Raw genomic sequence first — 19,981 nt, forward strand, 5'->3', positions numbered from 1 at the left:
GGCTCCTAAGTGCTTCACGATTCCTCGCTGCAGATTCCACACTACTTTTGTCCAGACCCCTGAGGTGACTGACTCTGCAGAGGGGCTTTTCAACGACCAGTCTGATCCCAAGTTACGGATTAAAAGTTTGTCTAGTGTTCAAGCTCAGAGGGGCTCGGGCTGCTAAGCGAGAAACAGGGAATCTATAGCGAATCATAAACATCGGGGATAAAAATGCTTCTTCTTTAAGGCTCAGAACCCGAACGTCACTTCCGGCAACAATAGGAAACGTCAAAAGTCGGGCAGTCCGCAGCTCTGGTTGCTACAGCTTGAGGCGAGCTGAGTCCAGAGGAATCCTGTGCTGCTTCCGATATCCTCACTGCTGTCACCACTATCGGCGTGAACAAGTGAAGTTTGAACCGGCTTCTCCATGGCCCGGGCACCGGTTCCCGGCTGAGCCATTTTCTTTGTGACTAAAAAAAGCCCCCGCCCAGAGACCGATTCGTCGCGGCGGCGGTGGGGATCGCAGGTCGTTCAGGTACAAGCATCAGCCTAGATATGTCAGAGCTCTTGCCTCTCTTCTTTGCATACCCTTACTTTTCTTCTCGGAAATAGACAACGGGTGCTTGCCAGTTGGCAGAAACTTGCCAACCAGCGAGACTTTGGGACCAATAGCTGTGCAGAGCATTTAGAGTGACAGCTGTGATGGCTTATTAAAATGTGGAATCTGTATCAGGAGGCGGGAGTAGGTGTGTTCCTTGTGTTTCTAGGCCACTGGAGTGTAGGTGAACTTGGGACCCCAGGTGATGACCGGCCTCATTATGAAATAAAGGCAAGAAATGGCAAAGAATCCTTTTTCTAGCCCAAGTGTTGCTTTTCAAACAGTGGTTTCTTGATGCATAGGTACCATTTTCGGTTCTTTACTTACTTTTCAGTAATAAGAATGCAAACACTTTTTAGTTAAGGTTATGATGGATTTGCCAGTTGCTTCAGCAGTCAAACTTGTATTATAAATCTGGCATATTTTTAATCTATCTCTTGTTTGTGACTGGGGTCTACTCACTTACGGTGAGCGTTCCAATGAAATATTATTAGGTGAAAATACATAAATTAATTCCAATCCTCAATGAAGTTTTTTGTTCTTATTTTTAGGATCTGTATGTATTAGTAATTTAATAACTGAGTCTACTTATTTTTTAAAAATTGAATTTTTATTTTCTTGGATCCTAGATGTTTCTCTCCAATACAATATATCATGATCTTTATTACTGCAAAGCGAAGCTAATTTATGTTTTTCATTTGAGCTTTCCTTTTAATATTTGGAGTTTGGCAACCGTATTTATGAGATAGGAGGTTTTTAAACCCCCCAAGAAAATGGTTTACAAAAGTGAGCAGATCTGAGAATGAAGAAAAAAAATTTCTTCTGTTTTTCAAGTTGAGTAAGAAACTTGCCATTTTTATTCACTTTAACTTGATATTTTGTCTGATGAGATACTGTATTAGTTATCCATTGCTGAGTGACAAATTACTCAAATTCAGCAGCTTAAAACCACCAACATTGATTATCTCACAGTTTTTGTGGGTCAGAAACTTGGTTACAGCTTGGTGGAGAGCCTCTGACTCAAGGTCTTTCATGAGTTTGTAGTCAGGCTATAGGTGGGGACTGGTCTTATCTGAAAGCTTCTCTCAGGGGTAGAAGGATCACGCTTCCACCTGCACTCACATGGTTGTTTACAGACCTAGGTTCTCCACCACATAGAGAGTACAATAGAGAGTACCCAAGACTGTCAGTAGTCTTTTATAACCTCATCTCTGAAGTGGTATTTCATCACCGTTGCCACATTGTAATAGAAGTGACTCAGTAAATCCAACCAAAAGTCAATGGAGAGAGGAATATATAAGGGCACCAGTTCCAGGATGCAAGGGTCTTTGGGGGCTATCCTCAAGACTGCCTAACACAGACAGCCTGGCTGATAACTTTTAAGAGTTAATGGATGGGCGGGGGGTGGGGTGCCTGGGTGGGTCAGTCGGTTAAGCTTCTTCTGACTTTGGCTCAGGTCCTGATCTCGCGGTTTGTGAGTTGGAGCCCCAGGTTCGGCTCCGGGCTGGCTCAGAGCCTGGAGCCTACTTCAGATTCTGTCTCTCACCCTCTCTGCCCCTCTCCTGCTTGTGTTCTGTCTGTCTGTCTCTCTCTCAAAAGTAAATAAACATTGCAAATGTAAGCGTTAATAGATGGAACTAACTGAGCAAAAATGCATCCAAGTGAAATGCAGTCAGAGAAGGAGAGATGTCAACTTGTAAAGCAATAAATTTGGGCAAGCATTACCTCTCTGAAAAAAGTTGGGCTTTTGTTTGTTTTTTGTCTTTTTGTCCTTCTAATTATCTGAAGAGGGGCCTACTATTTTTCTTGGGAAATTCTGCCTGAGGGACAATGTGTGTGAGAGGAATGTTTGTATTTTTAGGGTCTACATGAGCAGAGCATATCACAGCTGGAGATTGTGTACTCTTTACCCAATTACCATCTTATATAGTTGAAACCGTATCAAAATACATGTGAGCAAAGATAGCTCTCAAGGAGGAAAGAAGTTAGGAAAAGCTAGAGGTGTGCTTTTCTGGTATAGAAAGAATGCAAGTCAGTGGCCCTCTTTATGATGGTGGAAGATCAAGTAAGGATGGGAGAGGTGAATCTGAGGATAGAAGTGTACTTTGCAGGTCTGTTTTTCAGCATTATTAGGTGGCAGGTACCTCCTTCTATCAGCATTTCCTGGCTGTGCACCACCAGCACAGATTTTGTCAATGAATCGCATAAGCTTATTAGGAATTAAAGGTGCAGGCTTTCAGGGTTTGTTGTGACACTCTGTTGGCTGTGATCTGCTGTAAAAGTGCCTGTGCTCCTTCCAGGTTTGAAAGATGTTGTAAATCCTTACCCGCTCGTAAAGTGTAATTCAGGTTTATCTTCTATACCTTAAGTGTTTCACAGTAGCCTGAATGTGTCAATTCTCAAATTACAAGTTTGGCTTTTAAATTGGGATTCTCTGTCAGGCTAGTATTTCATTTATAGTAGGTTACAGCCAGTTAACTAATGTGATTTTGGGCCCTTAGATAATATGCAAAATTTTAAACAGACGCTTGAGAAAATAATACAGTTGAAACACTTCCACCCACAAAATACCCTATAGTAATAACTGCTAAATAAGCTGAAACAGGCATTATAATTTCTTGTATGTGATCAATTTAATAGGGATTTTTTTATGTGTTTACTGTGCTTTTGTATAGGTTAAAAGATAGTCATTTTCCTTACTTCACAGTGTAAAATAAAACCATTGAGTCACCAAGAGATTATCTTCTTTGATCGCAGTGCATTGAAATTACTGAAACGTCTGGTTTTATAGTTCGGTACTTAACCAAGTTGTGTACAACTGTCTTTTTTCTGTATTTTGATTCAAATTTGGAAACTGAGGCTAATCCCTTGGCTGGCCTGTGATAATGCATCAAAATCATTAATACTGAAGTCTGAAATACATCTAACTCATATTGCTTTTTCATTGAATTACTTAATAATTTTAAAACAACTTTAATGAAATATAGCTACTTCTAGAAATTTCTATTCCTTATTTGTTTTTTCCTCATCACTTTGTTTTTCTGACAAATTTATCGACATAGATTCTATAATAAAATTAAAACATCTTGGCTTGAATAATTTACATCGTACTTGTGACACATACTTTAGTGACAGAGATGAAAAAAGATTTGTGGTTTCAGGTGTAGGCATTAGGTTTAGGGAGTTTAGCTCTGTGTTCATGTGTTTGTCAGGAATAGATTCCATGAGATTTCATAAGCTCTTTGAATGAAGAAACAAGATTTTAGTTAGTGTGCCGTATTAGGAGAATCCCTATCTGCCCATACTGAGTAGTGATTTGTAGAAGTCATGAACACAGGGGAAAAGAATGGAAAGAACAGATGCTTAGGCACACACACTCTCTATCACCTCTTCATTTTATTTTATTTTTTAGGATTTTTTTCTCATTGTCAGAGAAAAAATTTTTTTTCTCATCTCTATGTCTCAGAATCATAGAATTTTGTAGCTAAAAGAGACCTTAGGGATTGATCATCAGGTTCAAAACTCTTGTTTTACAGGTGAGGAAACTGAGACCTCGAATTTAAGTCACTTTCCCAATACAGCTAATAAAGAGAAGGAGCCCAAATAAATCTATATTTTCTGTCTGTCTCTTTTCATTACTGGATATTTTCTCACCTCATTTCTGTCTTTCCTTGTATTCTGGCTGCCCTCGACATTTTAATTTCTTGTTTTGTTTGTCTAAAGGCAATTCAGTGAGAATTAGTTTTTGTTTTGTTATTTTAATTCCTCAACTGTCATAGCAATGGACATTTTGGTCCGCGGGCACAGAGCATGGTGTGCCCCAAGGAGGTGGGTTGAGATATGCTGCTATGGCAGTTGCTGATTTTCAATGGGCTTGAGTAAATAGTGAGGTTAAGTAAGAACCAGCGTAATTAACAATAATGCTGATGAGGAGTGTAATAATTCTTTTTGTTTAAAAGTTAAAACAGGTGAGGTATGATAAATGTATTTCATTTAAAGGTTAAAATAAGACAGTGGAACATTTCTTACAAAACAAGCCAAAGAAATTAAATAAAGCTAAAATTCTCAGCTTTTTTTTGGTCACATTTAAATGACACATTTTAATTTTTAGATTTGTTTAGATGCCGTTTGGTGGCCCTCATTATAGAATCAAATTAAAGAACTGGAAAAAAGCTTCAGAAACCAAAGTGATATTGTAAATCTTTTTGAATTAAAAAAAAACAACTACAAATGGTATGCCTTTTAGTAACAAAAACTGCTCTTGCAGACCAGATCTTTAAATTTAATGAGTGTGGGTTTTTTTTTTTTTTTTTTCATGTGTTTAACGTACCTTGTGACCTCTTAATACTTTGCTATTTCCCTTTTCTTAGAAAGACCTCCTTGTGGACCTACCCTACTTTCCCTCAATCGTTGCCATTCACTTTTAGGGATGTGATTTTGGTTATCACATTTTTTTTTTCTTCTCTTTTTTTTCTTTTCTTTTTTTAAGTTTCTCCACCCAGTGTGTTCTGAACTACTTTGGTGGTCCATTCTTTTGGAAGTGGAGAAATAAATGCTGGGCTGCCACTTGATTGTAAATGTCTTAGAGAAAATATTTTCTCACAGAATTTCTGATGTTCTTATGCCATTGAGTAGTATCACACGATATCATTGAAGGATAAATGATAACATAATCAGAAAACCTAAAATAATCAAATTCTAGTTGTTACTATCTAATTGAAGAATACTGAAAATTTCTAAGAAGATAAAAGTGAATTTCCTCATCTTTAAGTCATAATAAGATTAACATTTTCGGACCAACTTTTCTGGTATACATTTTAAATCTTTATCTGAGCTAGGAAATCTCTCATTTCTGAATTCCACTATTCAGATGTTTAGGAATTATTGAAGAAAACTAACTTTCTGTAGTGAGTTATTTTAATGAGATTATTTATTTGTCAATCATCACAAACCAGTGATTCACAGTGTTTTCTCAGGAAGAAATTTATGGAATTGGTTTGCTTCAAACCCAAGTATTTAAAGAAGTAGGCTTTTTTGATGCCTCCAGACTCATTTCTGTTTTTCCCATCTCCCACCGTGTATTTTCTACCTAAATGGTATGTAAGCCATTCTTTATCACGTGGAGTTATCTTCACAGCATGTGGAATGTTTACTGCCATGGAATTACTAAACGTACTAATTCATTTACCTTTTTCTTATAGAATAGTATTTCATTTGATGTTTGTTACATAGGGATGTTTTGATTAAAGCTGCTTAACATTTTACAGATAAGCTGTATATTAGATATAGCAACAGCTATTACTAAAATAAATTAATCTTACTTTTTGTGGAAATACTCTTTTGAAAAGAGAACAAGACATTACAAATACAGTCAGTCAAGAATACTGTCTGTTTTAGAAATGTAGCCATCTACTAGACTAGAAAAGTATTACAGTTCTCATACCCTTTAATAAGTTGGTGACTAATATAGTTGATGATTAATTTATTCTGGTTTCTTGGTGGAAGTGCCATTGTGCTCTGTTTTGACTGAAACTGTATTTCACTTGGTAAAAATGAGAAAATTACATCTAAAATCATGTCAGAAAAGTATTGCTGTTTCTGCAATCTTTGCATTAGAAAAAGGTCAGGATCTACATACTGCTTTACCAACTAAAAGATGCTTTTATGTCATATATATATATATATATATATATATATATATATATATATATAATCTGTCTCATCAATTAAGACTTAAAGCAATCCTGTAAAATAGACAGGAGTGATTTCCCGTATTTTATAGGAAACAGAAGCTCACAAACCTTGTTTGAAATATCTAAGGTCATAGGACATAATGGCATAATTGGAGCTGTAACTTTAAATTCACTTTCCATTGTAACAGTGTCAAGAAAACTTACACATTTCTCTCAGGCAGACATCATATAGCCTACATTCTCCAATCTCAGCATAATAAAACTAGAAATAAAGTTTAAAACCCAAAGAGGCCTAAACACTTATTTTTTTTAAATAAGCTTTTCCAAATAACCCATCAATACATAATAAAAGTATGTATTATTATTAATGTCACCATTATTATTTTAATAGAAACAAGGATTTTTAAGAATATAAGAGATGTAGGGACACCTGGGTGGCTCAGTCGGTTGAGCGTCCAACTTCGGCTCAGGTCATGATCTCATGGCTCATGAGTTAGAGCCCCAATGTCAGGCTCTGTACTGACAACTCGGAGCCTGGAGCCTGCTTCAGATTCTGTGTCTCCCTCTCTCTCTCTCTGCCCCCTCCCACTCACTCACTCTCTCTCTCAAAAATAAATAAAAATATTTTTAAAAATTTTGTAAATGTTAAAAAAAGAATATAAGAGGTTTAAACAAAACTTACTCTGACTTTTAAAATCATAGTATTTGATACTTATTAAAATCTTCTTAGTAAATTATCAGTATTTCTATATATTAGAAATAAGCTTATTTGAAGCAATCCGAATTAAGTTTATGTACTTTGATTTTTAATAAGTAATTATACCAGTTTTCTCTTTAATGTATTTTGCATTTCCATATTTATTAGATCAAAGAGGAGACACACAAATACCAGTTCTTTAGCATTTATACCTTTGCCCAATTATTTTTTTAATTTTTTTTAATGTTTATTTACTTTTGAGAGAGACAGAGCATGAGCAGGGGGAGGGGCAGAGAGACAGGGAGATATAGAATCCAAAGCAGGCTCCAGGCGCCAAGCTCTCAGAAGCAGAGAGAGCAACACGGGGATCGAACCCACAAACCGCAAGATCATGACCTGAGCCGAAGCAGGACGCTTAACTGACTGGGCCACCCAGGTTCCACTTCTCAATTATGTTCTATCCAATTATTGATGCACCCTATGTAAATAGAACATAGGATTTATTTCTTTCAGGATTTGTATTCCTTGATCATGTCTTCTTTTGACCCATATAGGAAGTTCCATGAAGTCAGAGATGATTCATAGGTTATAGATTTTTAATGATTAATTGAATTTCCTGAAATTTAACATAGTTACTATTTGTCAAATGATGCTACACTTGCTGTGTGTGTCCTTTGTCATTCTCTTTAGAGCAGGCATTAGAGTTTCTCTCTGATTCTTTTTTTAAACCAGTTTACTGCTTTATCATTCACGTATCAAAATTCACCCATTGTAAGTGTACAATTTTACCCTCCCCCTTTTCTGAGGTGATTGTGGATGCACGTGCAGTTGCAGGAAGTATACAGAGACATCTTTTGTACACCTTGGCAGGTTTCCACGGATGGGGACATTTTGCAAAACTGTAATCTACTATCACAACCCAGACATTGATATGAATACAGTCTGTCAATCTTATTCATATAACCCCAGTTTTATTTTCACTCCCATGTGTAAATAGGTATATGAAACTATTCACTGGTTCGACTATCCAGCACCACAGCCAAGATACTGAACAGTTCAAGCACCACAGGGATTCCTCATGCTGCCCTTTTATGGTTAGACCCACTCCCTCCTGGGTAATGATATATTGAATGTGTCACCATCTGCTTACGTGCCATTTGTTATATCCTCTTTGGCAAAATATCTGTTGCTTCTTTTTAAATTGAATTTTTTTTTATTGTTTTGGGAGTTGTTTATGTATTCTAGATAGTGGTCCTTTGTCAGAATGTAGTTTTCAAATATTTTCTCTCAGTCTCTACACAGCTTATGTTTTCATCTTCTTTACATAGGGCTTCACAGAGCAAGAGTTCTTGATTATAGAGATATACTTTATCAGTTTTTACTCTTACGGAGTTTTACTCTTATGGATCATCCTTTTGTTGTCAAGTATGAGAACTCTGCCTAGTCCTAGATCCTTAAGATTTCCTTCTATGAATTTTTCTAAAAGTTTTACAATTGTACACTTTACATTTCAGTCTGTGATCCAATTTGAGTTAATTTTTAAAAGATACGTGAAGTTTAAGTCAAGGTTCATCTAATTCAGTTTTTTATCATTGCATGCCACTCATCCATTTGTTCACTCAAAATATTTACTGAGCACTTTATAGGGATAAGGCACTGTATTTGGTACTGGATTTATCCATGTAGCCTATTGATTGGAATCAATTTCTCGTCTTAGTACTTAAACTCAGTTCTTACTTTGCATGGTACCATTGTAACTGAAATGTGCATATTAGAGCTTTTCACAGTCCCATGGTCACTGTTAATAGCACAATGTTGTACAAAGCAAGGACTGCCTATATACAGGCCTACCTCGGAGATATTGAGGGTTTGGCTCTGGACCACAATAAACTGAATACCACAATAAAGCAAATCAAAGGAATTTTTTTTGTTTCTCAATGCATATAAAAGTTATGTTTATACTGTACTGTAGTCTATTACAGTGTGCAATAAATAGTATTATGTCTAAAAAATGTGCACACCTTAGCTACAAGATATTTTATTGCTAAAAGATGCTAACCATCATGTGAGCTCTCAGTGACTCATATTCACTGATCACAGATCACCACAACAAATACGATAATGAAAAAGTTTGAAGTGTTGCAAGAATTGCTAAAATGTGACACAAAGTGCACAAATGCTGTCGGGGAAAATGGCATTGATGCACTTGCTTGATGCAGGTTTGCATCAGTCCTTCAATCTGTAGAAAACTAAGTATCTGCCAAGTGCAGTGAAACAGAGCATGATAAAACAAGGTATGTATACATTTTTAAATATTTATTTCTTTTACTATATATAATATGATAAATGTGAAAAAAGCACAGTGTAATAGGTTGTTCCAAAGGTATTGTCTTAACGAACATGTTTGAATAAATATTAGTATTCCGTAATTAAGAAATATGCTTAAAAATATGAACCTCAACAATTGTAACATTAATTTTAAAGATCTAATGAATTACCATGCTATTCACAAAGTACTTTAAAATTTAAATTACTGGTGATTGCTGATATTCTAGAGATCTCTAGTAGAAATTTCCTCTTATTAATTGACAGATTTATTTTGTCATGCTACCAGAAGTGACCTTGACATGTTGAATCTTCCTATGGAGTCTTAAAGTTTTCATTTCTAGAAACATTGATGATGATTAAAGATGATGGTAGTGCTTAACTGCCAAAAAGTATCTCTGTTATCACTGACTGATGACTAAGTACTTGGCCTTAATTGTCAAACTTTGTTTTTATATATAGTGTTTCAATCTAAGCAAAGTTAGAATCTTTTTCTTACTTTATACATTCACCTAGCAAAGGTAAATGGCATCTCTCCCAATTTCTCAGATCCTAAATTAATGAAATTCAGAAGCAGGACTATAACTACTCACTAATTAAATCCAAAATAATCAGGTTAATTTGAAATGGAAAAAGCAACGTATGATTATCATTTAAAGAAGTTTGAAAGATGGCCACGAAACTACCTGTTACTCTGAATTAGGTTCTTTAAATGTTATCCCCTGTAAGTCCCATGGGATAAGAATTATCCATTATCTTACTGATGAGGAAAATGAGGACCGCAGTCTATAGGTGAATCAGATTCTGTGTTGGAGTTTTAACCAGATCTGTTTTCTCATCAAAGCCTATGAGAAAAGCCGCAGCCGGAAACAACAATGGAGGTAATAAGCAGTAACAGGAAAAAGAGATGAGAGCCAGCACCGAAGAAACAGATGGTAGATTGCCTTTGCCATCTGTGGCCTCTAACGGTTCTGGGCATAAGGTTTGGTGGTTGAGAATAAAAGCTTTGGACTCACATAGACCTAAGCTTGAATCCTAAATTTTACATTTGCCAGCTATGAGATCTTGGGCAAAGATGTTTAACCTCTCTGGGTCATAGTTCCTCAGCTACAAAATTAGAATAATAATCTCTACCTGTTGTGGTTGTTGTGAGGATTAAAATGAGGTAACATAAAAGCTTTAACAGAGTATTTAGCATAGAGAAAGTACTAAATGAATGTTTTATGGTATAAAAACAATATTCTGTTTAATATTTATATTATTGAATATTATCCACATAATGTTATGTACAGAAGGAGAGAACACAGCCATGAATGCCAAGTCTTAAAGATGAACACAAAAAGAGTTAAAAGGGGCGTTTCTTTCTACTTTCTTTCAAACATTTTCTCCATCCTTTAAAATAAAACTTTTTGTCAAAAATGGCACATCCGTTTTGATGTTTTCCTTGACAGGAGTCTCCTACTACTGTTAATCCATAATGCTGGGCATTTATCTCCTGATTAATGGTTTTCAGTCTGTATTACAGTAAACTCTAGAGCAGTAATTTTAAACCGAGTGCATATCAAACCAAGAGTTTTTTTCAAATTCACATGCCTGGATTCCACACCAAATTTCTATTTACGGAGATAGACGTTACTATTTTTCTGAACCATCTGAGACTAGGTTACGTATGGGATGCCTGAAGTGTGTTTCCAAAGAACAATAATATACTATGACAAAGCCACTGCACAGTTATCGAATTCAGGAACTTTAACAGTGATATGATATTTGATCCAATCTTTAGTCCATGTGTTTAGTCTTTCAGGTATCCAAATAATGTTCCTGAACTGTTCCTCAGCCTTTCTTTGACTTCATAGCATTTTTGAAGGGAAAAGTCCTATCATTTTAGAGATTCCATTTGGTTTCCTCTGATAGTCTTCATGGTTAGCTGCAGTTTATACATACATTTTTGTCAGGAATACTGCACAATTGATTCTGTGTCCTTCTCAGAGTATTGGGGCCATAGGCACATGATATAATTTGTCTCCTATTGATAAATGTTAATTTTGGTCATTTGGTTATATACTGTCTTCATAATTTTTTTTGTAATTTAGGAGTCATATGTGAGGAATCCTGGGAAACACTATAAATATTCCATTCTTTATCAAATTCCAGATATAGCATCCACTCATAATCTTTGCAGAATTATTTTTCCTATGATGCTTGTGAGATGATTCTTCTAATACCCCTGTATTTTATCTTTATAACATTTTTCTGTAAAGAAGAGCTTTTTATCTCCTTTATTTATATGTTTATTTATTATCAATGTAAACACATGGATTCTTTTTGTTATGTGATGGATTATAATCCATTAGTGTGCTTATTTTTATTTGGATGCTCAAATTTTCGTATGGGTTGGCCAATAGGAGCTTTTTCACATCCGCTCCTGATATTTCTTTTGATATTATTCCATTGCATTTGTTTTGTGTTGATTATCTTCTAGCTCACTGGACATTCATAATCTGCATTTAAGAAACATTGCTTTAGGATTTTCTGGGTAGCCCTTGAGGATGTCCCAAGTGGACTGGAAAGGTTAAAGTTGGGAGAAAGATGTACCCTTCTGCCATATTTATACAATGCAGAACTTCAGTGGGTTCCTTCTGTAAGCCAACTCTCAAATATGTAATATGTAGAGTTTATGATTTTATTTATTAGATCAAGATTAAAATTAACTTTTAACTCTTGTTGAAGAGTCACTGGGTAAAATAAGGAAAATAAGCCAAGTGATCATTGTGCAAATGCTTCAGCATTTGAATATGATTCAATGATTAATGATTGAATGTTAGATCTTTGAGACAATAAAAAGTTGATTTGTAGATGTATGCACCTATATAAAGTTGGTGGCCCTTGCTTTGGGATGATTGGTTTGATAGCCATTATGTTGGGCTGCTTCTAAATGTTACAAGGGGAATCTTTTCTCTAGGGTTCAGTTTCTTTAATTTTTTTTTTCAACGTTTATTTATTTTTGGGACAGAGAGAGACAGAGCATGAACGGGGGAGGGGCAGAGAGAGAGGGAGACACAGAATCTGAAACAGGCTCCAGGCCCTGAGCCATCAGCCCAGAGCCCGATGCGGGGCTCGAACTCACGGACCGCGAGATCGTAACCTGGCTGAAGTCCGACGCTTAACTGACTGCGCCACCCAGGTGCCCCAAGGGTTCAGTTTCTTTAGAAGAAACACTTCTTCATTTAACCCGGATAAGGGAAAGGGGTTGGAGTAGATGCCTAATCATTCAAGACACTTGTTGCATGTGTGTTGAAGGATAGCTTCAGTTGTCTGTTGTTCCATTTTACTTCTTAATAAGATTGTAAAGTGGCTAATTTTTGTCAATATTGTGTAAGGAAGGAAACAGTGAGCCAGTGATCCCTTGATTTTTGTTCCTCATTTTACTCTGAATTAATTCCTTACTTATGCTGTGCTTTGGACCCTCAAAAGCCTTTTGAAGATTCTGCAGGATAGATAAGCTTCTGTTTAACCCCATGCACTATTCCATACTATCTTTCTCCTTCCTCTTCATGGCTTCACTAGTAACCACTACTCCTTCCAATGTCATGTTACAGAAATCTGTTCAAATGTTTTGTTCGCTCAACAGCCTGTTTTCCTTCTCTTTCAGGTTTTTAAGTTTCTCTTTTTTATTTCCTCTCATTTTAATAGGAAGGAAAAGTGATAAATATATGTATTCATGCTTAAACTTTTAACGAGATGCTAGGAATTGACCGTAAAAAATTTTTCCAAAAATGAGTTAGAACATTCTTTCTTTTATCTACTATCCAATTGATATCTCACAAACCATGTTAATGAGATGACACCCTACCATATATATTTATCCTGCTCCTGGATTAAGACCTGTTTCTGAAACCATATTAGCATGCATCAAAATAGTGTTAGAGTTGAGAATACTAAAATCAAGCAATGTAATACCAAAAAAGCTTTTTTTGGGGGAAGGAAAAGCAACATATATACATAATAACCCTGGATGTAACATGCCTAAAATGTTGTCAGGTAGAGGTGCAACAGATGATTTAGAGGTGATAGTGGCTATTTTCTCTATAAATGGACCTTTGGCTAAGCAAGAAGTTTTATTCATGCTTATTGCTCAATATTTATCAAAGACTATTTTTGAAAAATGCCGGAATCTTCCTAAAGTAATGTTAATTTCCATTTATTTTATTCCAACTACTGTGCCACGGTAGCATAGGACTTTAGGAACACAAAGTTAAATTTGAAGTGTAAGATAATAAACAAAAATAGGAAATTCTTATGCATGCAATTAAATTAATAAAATGGTTGACTCTTTCAGCTAATGTGACATATTTATCCACAGTACCACTGAGTGTTCAAAGCGGCTCAGGTTGGTTACCCATCCCATAACCAGTAGTGCCAGGCTTCTGAGTTTTCTGTCCACCTGAGACATTTGCATGTACATGAACTCATGTACATGAGTACATCTGGAAATAGTGGAGAATTGAACATAAATCCTTGGCCCTTACATGAAAACTGTATGTAATAGCTCTGAGATGTAAGGAGCATTACTTGACCACTGTATTAAAATAATCAAGATTAAATTGATAGCAATGTTTGCATAATTTCAGGAAAAATGAGATTCTTGAATAATATCCATTTGCATGTTTGGCCATTGCTTCATTTGAGAGTCTTCATCCAATTTAAAAAGGAGTTCTGGGATTTATTTTATTTTGCCTTGACCATTTTCTGTAAAATGTAAATTCACACTTACTAAATAGTATCTAAATCTCTGCTTTGAAGTGTCAATTTTATTATCATTCTGAAAATTAAGACACTATAGCATCTGATTTACCTTGATTTTTTTTTCTATAATTTTTTCTCTTTTCTAAAAGGAAGAACTTCAATTTTGAAATCTTGTATGGAATTTTTATCAGTATAATTTCTCCTGTAACCTATATAATTATGGCATTTTTATTTCCATTAGATGGTAAATAATGAAGCACTCTTTCTACCTTTGGAGACCAAGAGAAAATATCTTTGGTTTCATTTTGAAGGTCCTTAGAAAAAATCTTCTAAGTCTCCTGAACATGATAAACTTTAAAGAAAATAAATTCAAATCTGGAGGAAAAGGCATGGGACCTCTTCAACAGTATTACAGTCAATTTCCTAACTTGCAGATTTTGTATTTGTGATTTCTCCTACTCGCTAAAATTTATTTTTTGATCCCCCAAATCAGGACTTCTGGCACTGTCACAGTCATTCTCAGACAGGTACAGACCTGTAGAAAATTTGCATCTGTGAAGTGCTGTTCCCAGCTAAGGTTAAATTAAGGCAATGCTCTGCTTTCTTGTTGTAGCTCTGATATTATGAACAAGTGTCCTTTTTGTGATCTGTATAGTGGCACATTTGTACATTTTTGTCCTTTTGTGTGTTGATGATTTCACTGTTGAAAATGCCCCCCATAATTGCTACTCACGTGCTGGGTAGTGTTCCTAACTGTAAAAAGGCTGTGATGGTGCTTTATAGAGAAAATGCCTGTGTTAGATGAGCTCTGATCAGGTTTGGTGAGTTCAATCTTAGTGAATCAACAATGTATATTAAACAAGATGTCTTTAAACACAAACATGAATAAAGCAAGATTATGTATTCATCAGTTGGCAAAAATGCAGCCAGAGGCTGTAGTAATCTAACGGCATATATCTGCTAGGAACAATGGTTTAGTATTTGCTAATTCACTGTATGCAGTGACTTTATCCCACCAAACTACCACAAATTACAAGAATTGACCATATTTATTTTATTTGTACATAGAATAGACTAACTATGCTCTTAAGAGTACTGTTTCCTAGGAGTAAGTATCTATATTTCTCAACCTGTTTTGAGAGAATAAAATTATCAACAGTGATTTCATCACAAAATCTATATTTATACCCAAACTATTTATTTCAAATACACAGACTTCTTTGGTGGTTATTTTTTTTCAATTTTAAACTCTTTGTATATTCAGTGATTACACTGTGCAGCTTGATATTTTTTAGACTGAATTGGCACAAATGACAGAGTATTCTATCTCTTATGATGCTGTTTTTAAATTGTGAAAATCTTTATACTAACATTTATGAAAACTTTAAGACAAATCTGAATATTTTGTACTTTGAAGTCAGTCCAGATAACTATTTTCAGGAATTTGACATCATGCAAGACCCCAGCATGAAACTGTCATATTTTATATCTCTTTTAGCACCAAATGTTGACAGATTACTAGTAATAACACAAGGACCTGTTTCAGGCCTTGTTAGTGGCACTGTCATAAGGCATGCCGAGGTTTGAAATTGTTTAGTGGACACAACACAGTCTTCTTTGTTTTTCAGGTTTGGGTTTACTTGGTTGGTTGGTTGGTTGGTTGGTTTGGTCATCAATATAAACAACTGCATTTATGAGGGAAAGAATAACCATGGCCGAAATATGAAGTAACTAAAAGAGATGAAGAATAGTGTGCATCAGCATGAACAAATGAGTTTATTAAGCAGGCATAACATCTGGACAACTGAAGTGCCATTAAATAAGTTTTGCCAAAGTGCTCATCAATTTCACTTTATGAAAATCTTTTCACAACAAACTGATAGCTGATATTTTCTTGATTAGGTGTGGAATGAACTTTATAAGCATTATCTCATTCAATACAATGATCTTTTGAACTATAGATATTACTATTATGTAATATGCAAATGATCACATACATATAAAGAAGCTAAAGCTTAGAATAGTCAAGTATATTCCCCCAAGGTCCTCTGTAAGTAATAACTAGTGGAGTCCAGATTTTAAACTCAGGTCTGTTCAGTTTCAGAGTCCACAACATTGTGTTCCCTCCATGACTCAGTTCACAGCTTCTGCAATGGATATGGTGTTGTTTTGAGAGTTTTAGCACTTTTCTGACAGTCCACCCACATTCCACATCTCTGTTATCCTAAGGAAGATGGGGAATGGGGATGGAACTCACCCTTTCCTTTCTCCAAAGCATAAATTTATGATATGAATCTTCCCCAAGTGATTTATCATTTTATGTTCTTTCCCAGTATCAAGAACTGCCCCTAAAAGAAAGGGACATTCCAAGAGGGCAATTTGTGGCATTATTCAGTAGGAGAATAGAAACTGCAGTTTCCTTTGTCTGAATTATGTTTATATGAGCCTCAAATTTCCACCCCCAACCCAAGAGCCAGCTGCTAGCTTTACCTCTTTCTACCTGCCGGATGCTTTCTGAATCACATTATCCAGTGCTCAATTTAAGCGATCCCCATTAAAGTCCAGAGCCTAGGGAAATCACCCTGATTCTGTGTTCCCTAGCAACATCCCTGAGACTAACAACAGCTGCTTAACAGCTGCTTAACCAGAAAGATGCTGTAGGGAAAATACACAGAAATTGGTATTAAATGCCTTAAATCTTGAGATTTCAAACATTGTAGTTACCATGTTGTATTATTTGTTTAGTGGTACAAAAGCAAAAGAGAAAAATAAATATAAGTAATCATCAGAAAGGATAAGATATGCTAAATGACTTTGGCAGGCAACATGATTTTAGATATTTTCTTGCTAAGATAAACAGAAATAGCCGTGATGGAAATAAAATACCTTTCTTTATGATTTTGAATCATTTTGAAACATTTGAACATTTTGAAATGTTATGGTTGTCAAAATTAAGTTATGCTTACGTTGTTGTATGGCATGGCGTACTTAAACATTAACCAAAATTAAAATTCCTTACAAATTTTGTTGATATTCTTTATTTTTCTGTGTTAATCATATTTATTCTCTGTAGTTTGCCTTTTCCAGAATGTCAAATTATTGGAATCGTACATTATGTAGCCTTTTCAGATCATTTTCTTCCACTTAGTGATATGCATTTAAGTTTCCTCCCTGTCTTTTTATGGCTTCGTAGTTCATTTCTTTTAGTCCTAAACATTTCAGTGTATGGATGTACCACAGTTTATGCACTCACCTTGGTTGCTTACAAGTTTTGATAATTGTGAGTACAGATGTTATAGACATTTGTGTGAAGGTTTTTATGTGTACAGAAATTTTCAACATATTTGGGTGAATACCAAGGATCACAAATGCTGGGTCATATGGTAAAAGCATGTTTTGTAAGAAACTGCCAAAGTGACTGTCTCATTTTGCATTCCCACATCTTTGCCTGCATTTGGTGTTGTCAGTGTTTTGGATTTCAAGTATTCTAATATGTATGGTATTTACTATCTCATTGTTTTGGTTTGAGATTGTAGAATAACATGTGGAGTGTCTTTTTATGTGCTTATTTGCTATCTATATATCTTTTTTTTGGTGAGGTATCTGTTGAGATTTTTTGCAAATTTTTACATGGGCTGTTTTCTTATTGTTGACTTTAAAGTTCTTTGTATACCAGTACTTTGTTAGATAAGTGTTTTGTAAATATTTTCTGCAGCTCTGGAGCTTGTCTGTTCAATCTCTTAAGAGCCTATATAAAAAATACAAATTTGGGGTGCGTGGGTGACTCGGTTGGGTGTCCAACTTCGGCTCAGGTCATGGTCTTGCGGTTTGTGGGTTCAAGCCCCGCATCAGGCTCTGTACTGACGGCGGAGCCTGGAGCCTGCTTTGGACTCTGTGTCTCCTTCTCTCTCTGCCCCTCCCCAACCTGTGCCCTGTCTCTCTATGTCTCTCAAAAAATAAGTAAATGTAAAAAAAAAAAAAAAAATTTAAAAAAATACTAATTTAATTATTATATTCTAATCACCAACCGTTATTGTCGTATGTGTTATGGGGATAAAAGATTATTTTTTGTGGTTTCTTTGTAAATAAATCTCCCCACGTTTGAAAATTATTAATATGTTCCTTCTCTTTGTACCCCTCATTCCTTTATACCTTAAGCTGTTGGGGTTGCAAGCAGTCAACTGTAAGGAGGAAGAGTGAAAAATTATCCTGGACTGTTTTTCTGTTTTGATCAATGAGTAACCTATTACAGTGTCCATTATCTAAATAATAGCCAATAACTCAGTAAACATAAATGTGGATCATGCCTCTTTAAATCCTGAAAAAATATCTTTGACATTCTTTGAAGTTCTATTCAATTTTCAAATTCCTAAGAATTTTCAAAATTTCTATTCACCCATGGTGTTTTTCTTTCTTTCTTTTTCTGTTAATTCTCATTGTAAACAGCTCATTAAAACTATTTTAAGGTTACATGATGCTATGAAAGTTACTTTAATGACTTTATATGAAAAATAGTTTTTTCTCCCAATTTTTAAATTGCATGCACATACACATATATTAGCAGTCAACTTGGGTTTGTAAAACAAGAATATTTTGGAAAAGAGATCATGGAATATCTGTGTTAGTTAAAAGCTCTTCCTGATTTCATTTTTCTCAATAAATTTATTAGCCTGGGAGAAGTTACTTATTTTAAAGCCAAGATCAAATAGGAAGCCTAGGCCAGTAGTTTCCTAATATTTGTATAGCGGCAGTCCAATATTTCTAACAGATAAATGTAGAGCCGCTCTGGTTTGGAGGTCAAGTGAAGGTAGGGGAGGCCCGGGGCACATCTTCTTCTTCTCCTACCTTTTTCCAGGTGCCTCTGAGGAATCCATGGGTCTGTCTGGAGAAGAACTGGAAAATCAGTTTAAATTCTGATTTTTATTTAAAGAAACAACAAAACCAAATAGTCATTACTAAGCTATTTATCACGGAGTTCTAGGTGTCTAATTTATAAGGTTTCTGAATTAGACTTCAGGGCCTATGTTACATTTTATTACAGTCTACAACTTAAGTGTAGACTGGCAAGAATTAAAGGAAAAGCCTGTTTCACAGCTGTTATGCATCTGGGAGTTTGGTTAAAAGGGGCTAGCTTAGCTTAGCCCGAGTTGTGATAAAAAGCAGGGTCTAGAGGCCTTTTAACTAAAGTCCTGTGCTCTGATCAGAGCTGCATTTAATACTGGCCCATAAGTCCACATAATTATAATTTGTAAGAGTCTTTAGGACATCAGTAACTTTTAAATCTCACCATGTGAAAAATGATTATGTCACCTGTGGACTTTAAAAGCAGCTAGCAAACTGGGCTAAAGGTGATTTGATATCAAATCAAATATTTCTGCAACTTTCTCTGTCGAAGTTTTGTACTTAGGAGGTTCCAGCTCTTCTTTGTAATCTACTACTCCTTTTAACATGCTTTAATGAGGAAGGTTAATTCTGGTAAATTAGTGCTTCGGGTCAGAGTTAACCTTCTTAATACATTCTGGCTTTCTCCCAGGCTTGCAGATGGGTCAGGGGCTGTGGAGAGTGGCCAGAAACCAGCAGCTACAGCACGAAGGTTACAGTGAGCAAGGCTACCTCAGCAGAGAGCAGAGCAGGAGGATGGCTGCCAGCAGCATTTCTAACACCAGTCATCGGAAACAGGTCCAAGGAGGCATCGATATATATCACCTCTTGAAGGCACGGAAATCTAAAGAACAGGAAGGATTCATTAATTTGGAAATGTTGCCCCCCGAGCTAAGCTTTACCATCTTGTCCTACCTGAATGCGACTGACCTCTGCTTAGCTTCATGTGTTTGGCAGGACCTTGCAAATGATGAACTTCTCTGGCAAGGGTGAGTTCAACCTGACATATTTGATTCAGGCGTCTCTAAACACAACCGTGCTTGCATGTTCTCTTTGTAA

At 35.7% G+C, this 19,981-nt stretch overlaps 1 protein-coding gene across 1 annotated transcript in view; it reads left to right on the forward strand.

Moving 5' to 3' along the window:
* Positions 1–263: 263 nt before the first annotated feature.
* The window catches only part of FBXO8 (F-box protein 8), a 44,688-nt gene continuing 24,970 nt past the window's right edge, over positions 264–19,981 (forward strand). Inside the window, exons 1-2 of the mRNA XM_003984855.5 lie at positions 264–517; positions 19,575–19,911. Coding sequence (XP_003984904.1) covers positions 19,583–19,911 — 329 coding nt within the window. The 5' untranslated portion in view covers positions 264–517; positions 19,575–19,582. The remainder of the gene's footprint in view (positions 518–19,574; positions 19,912–19,981) is intronic.

This window comes from Felis catus, chromosome B1 (genome assembly GCF_018350175.1).
Source record: "Felis catus isolate Fca126 chromosome B1, F.catus_Fca126_mat1.0, whole genome shotgun sequence".
NCBI classification, from domain to species: domain Eukaryota; kingdom Metazoa; phylum Chordata; class Mammalia; order Carnivora; family Felidae; genus Felis; species Felis catus.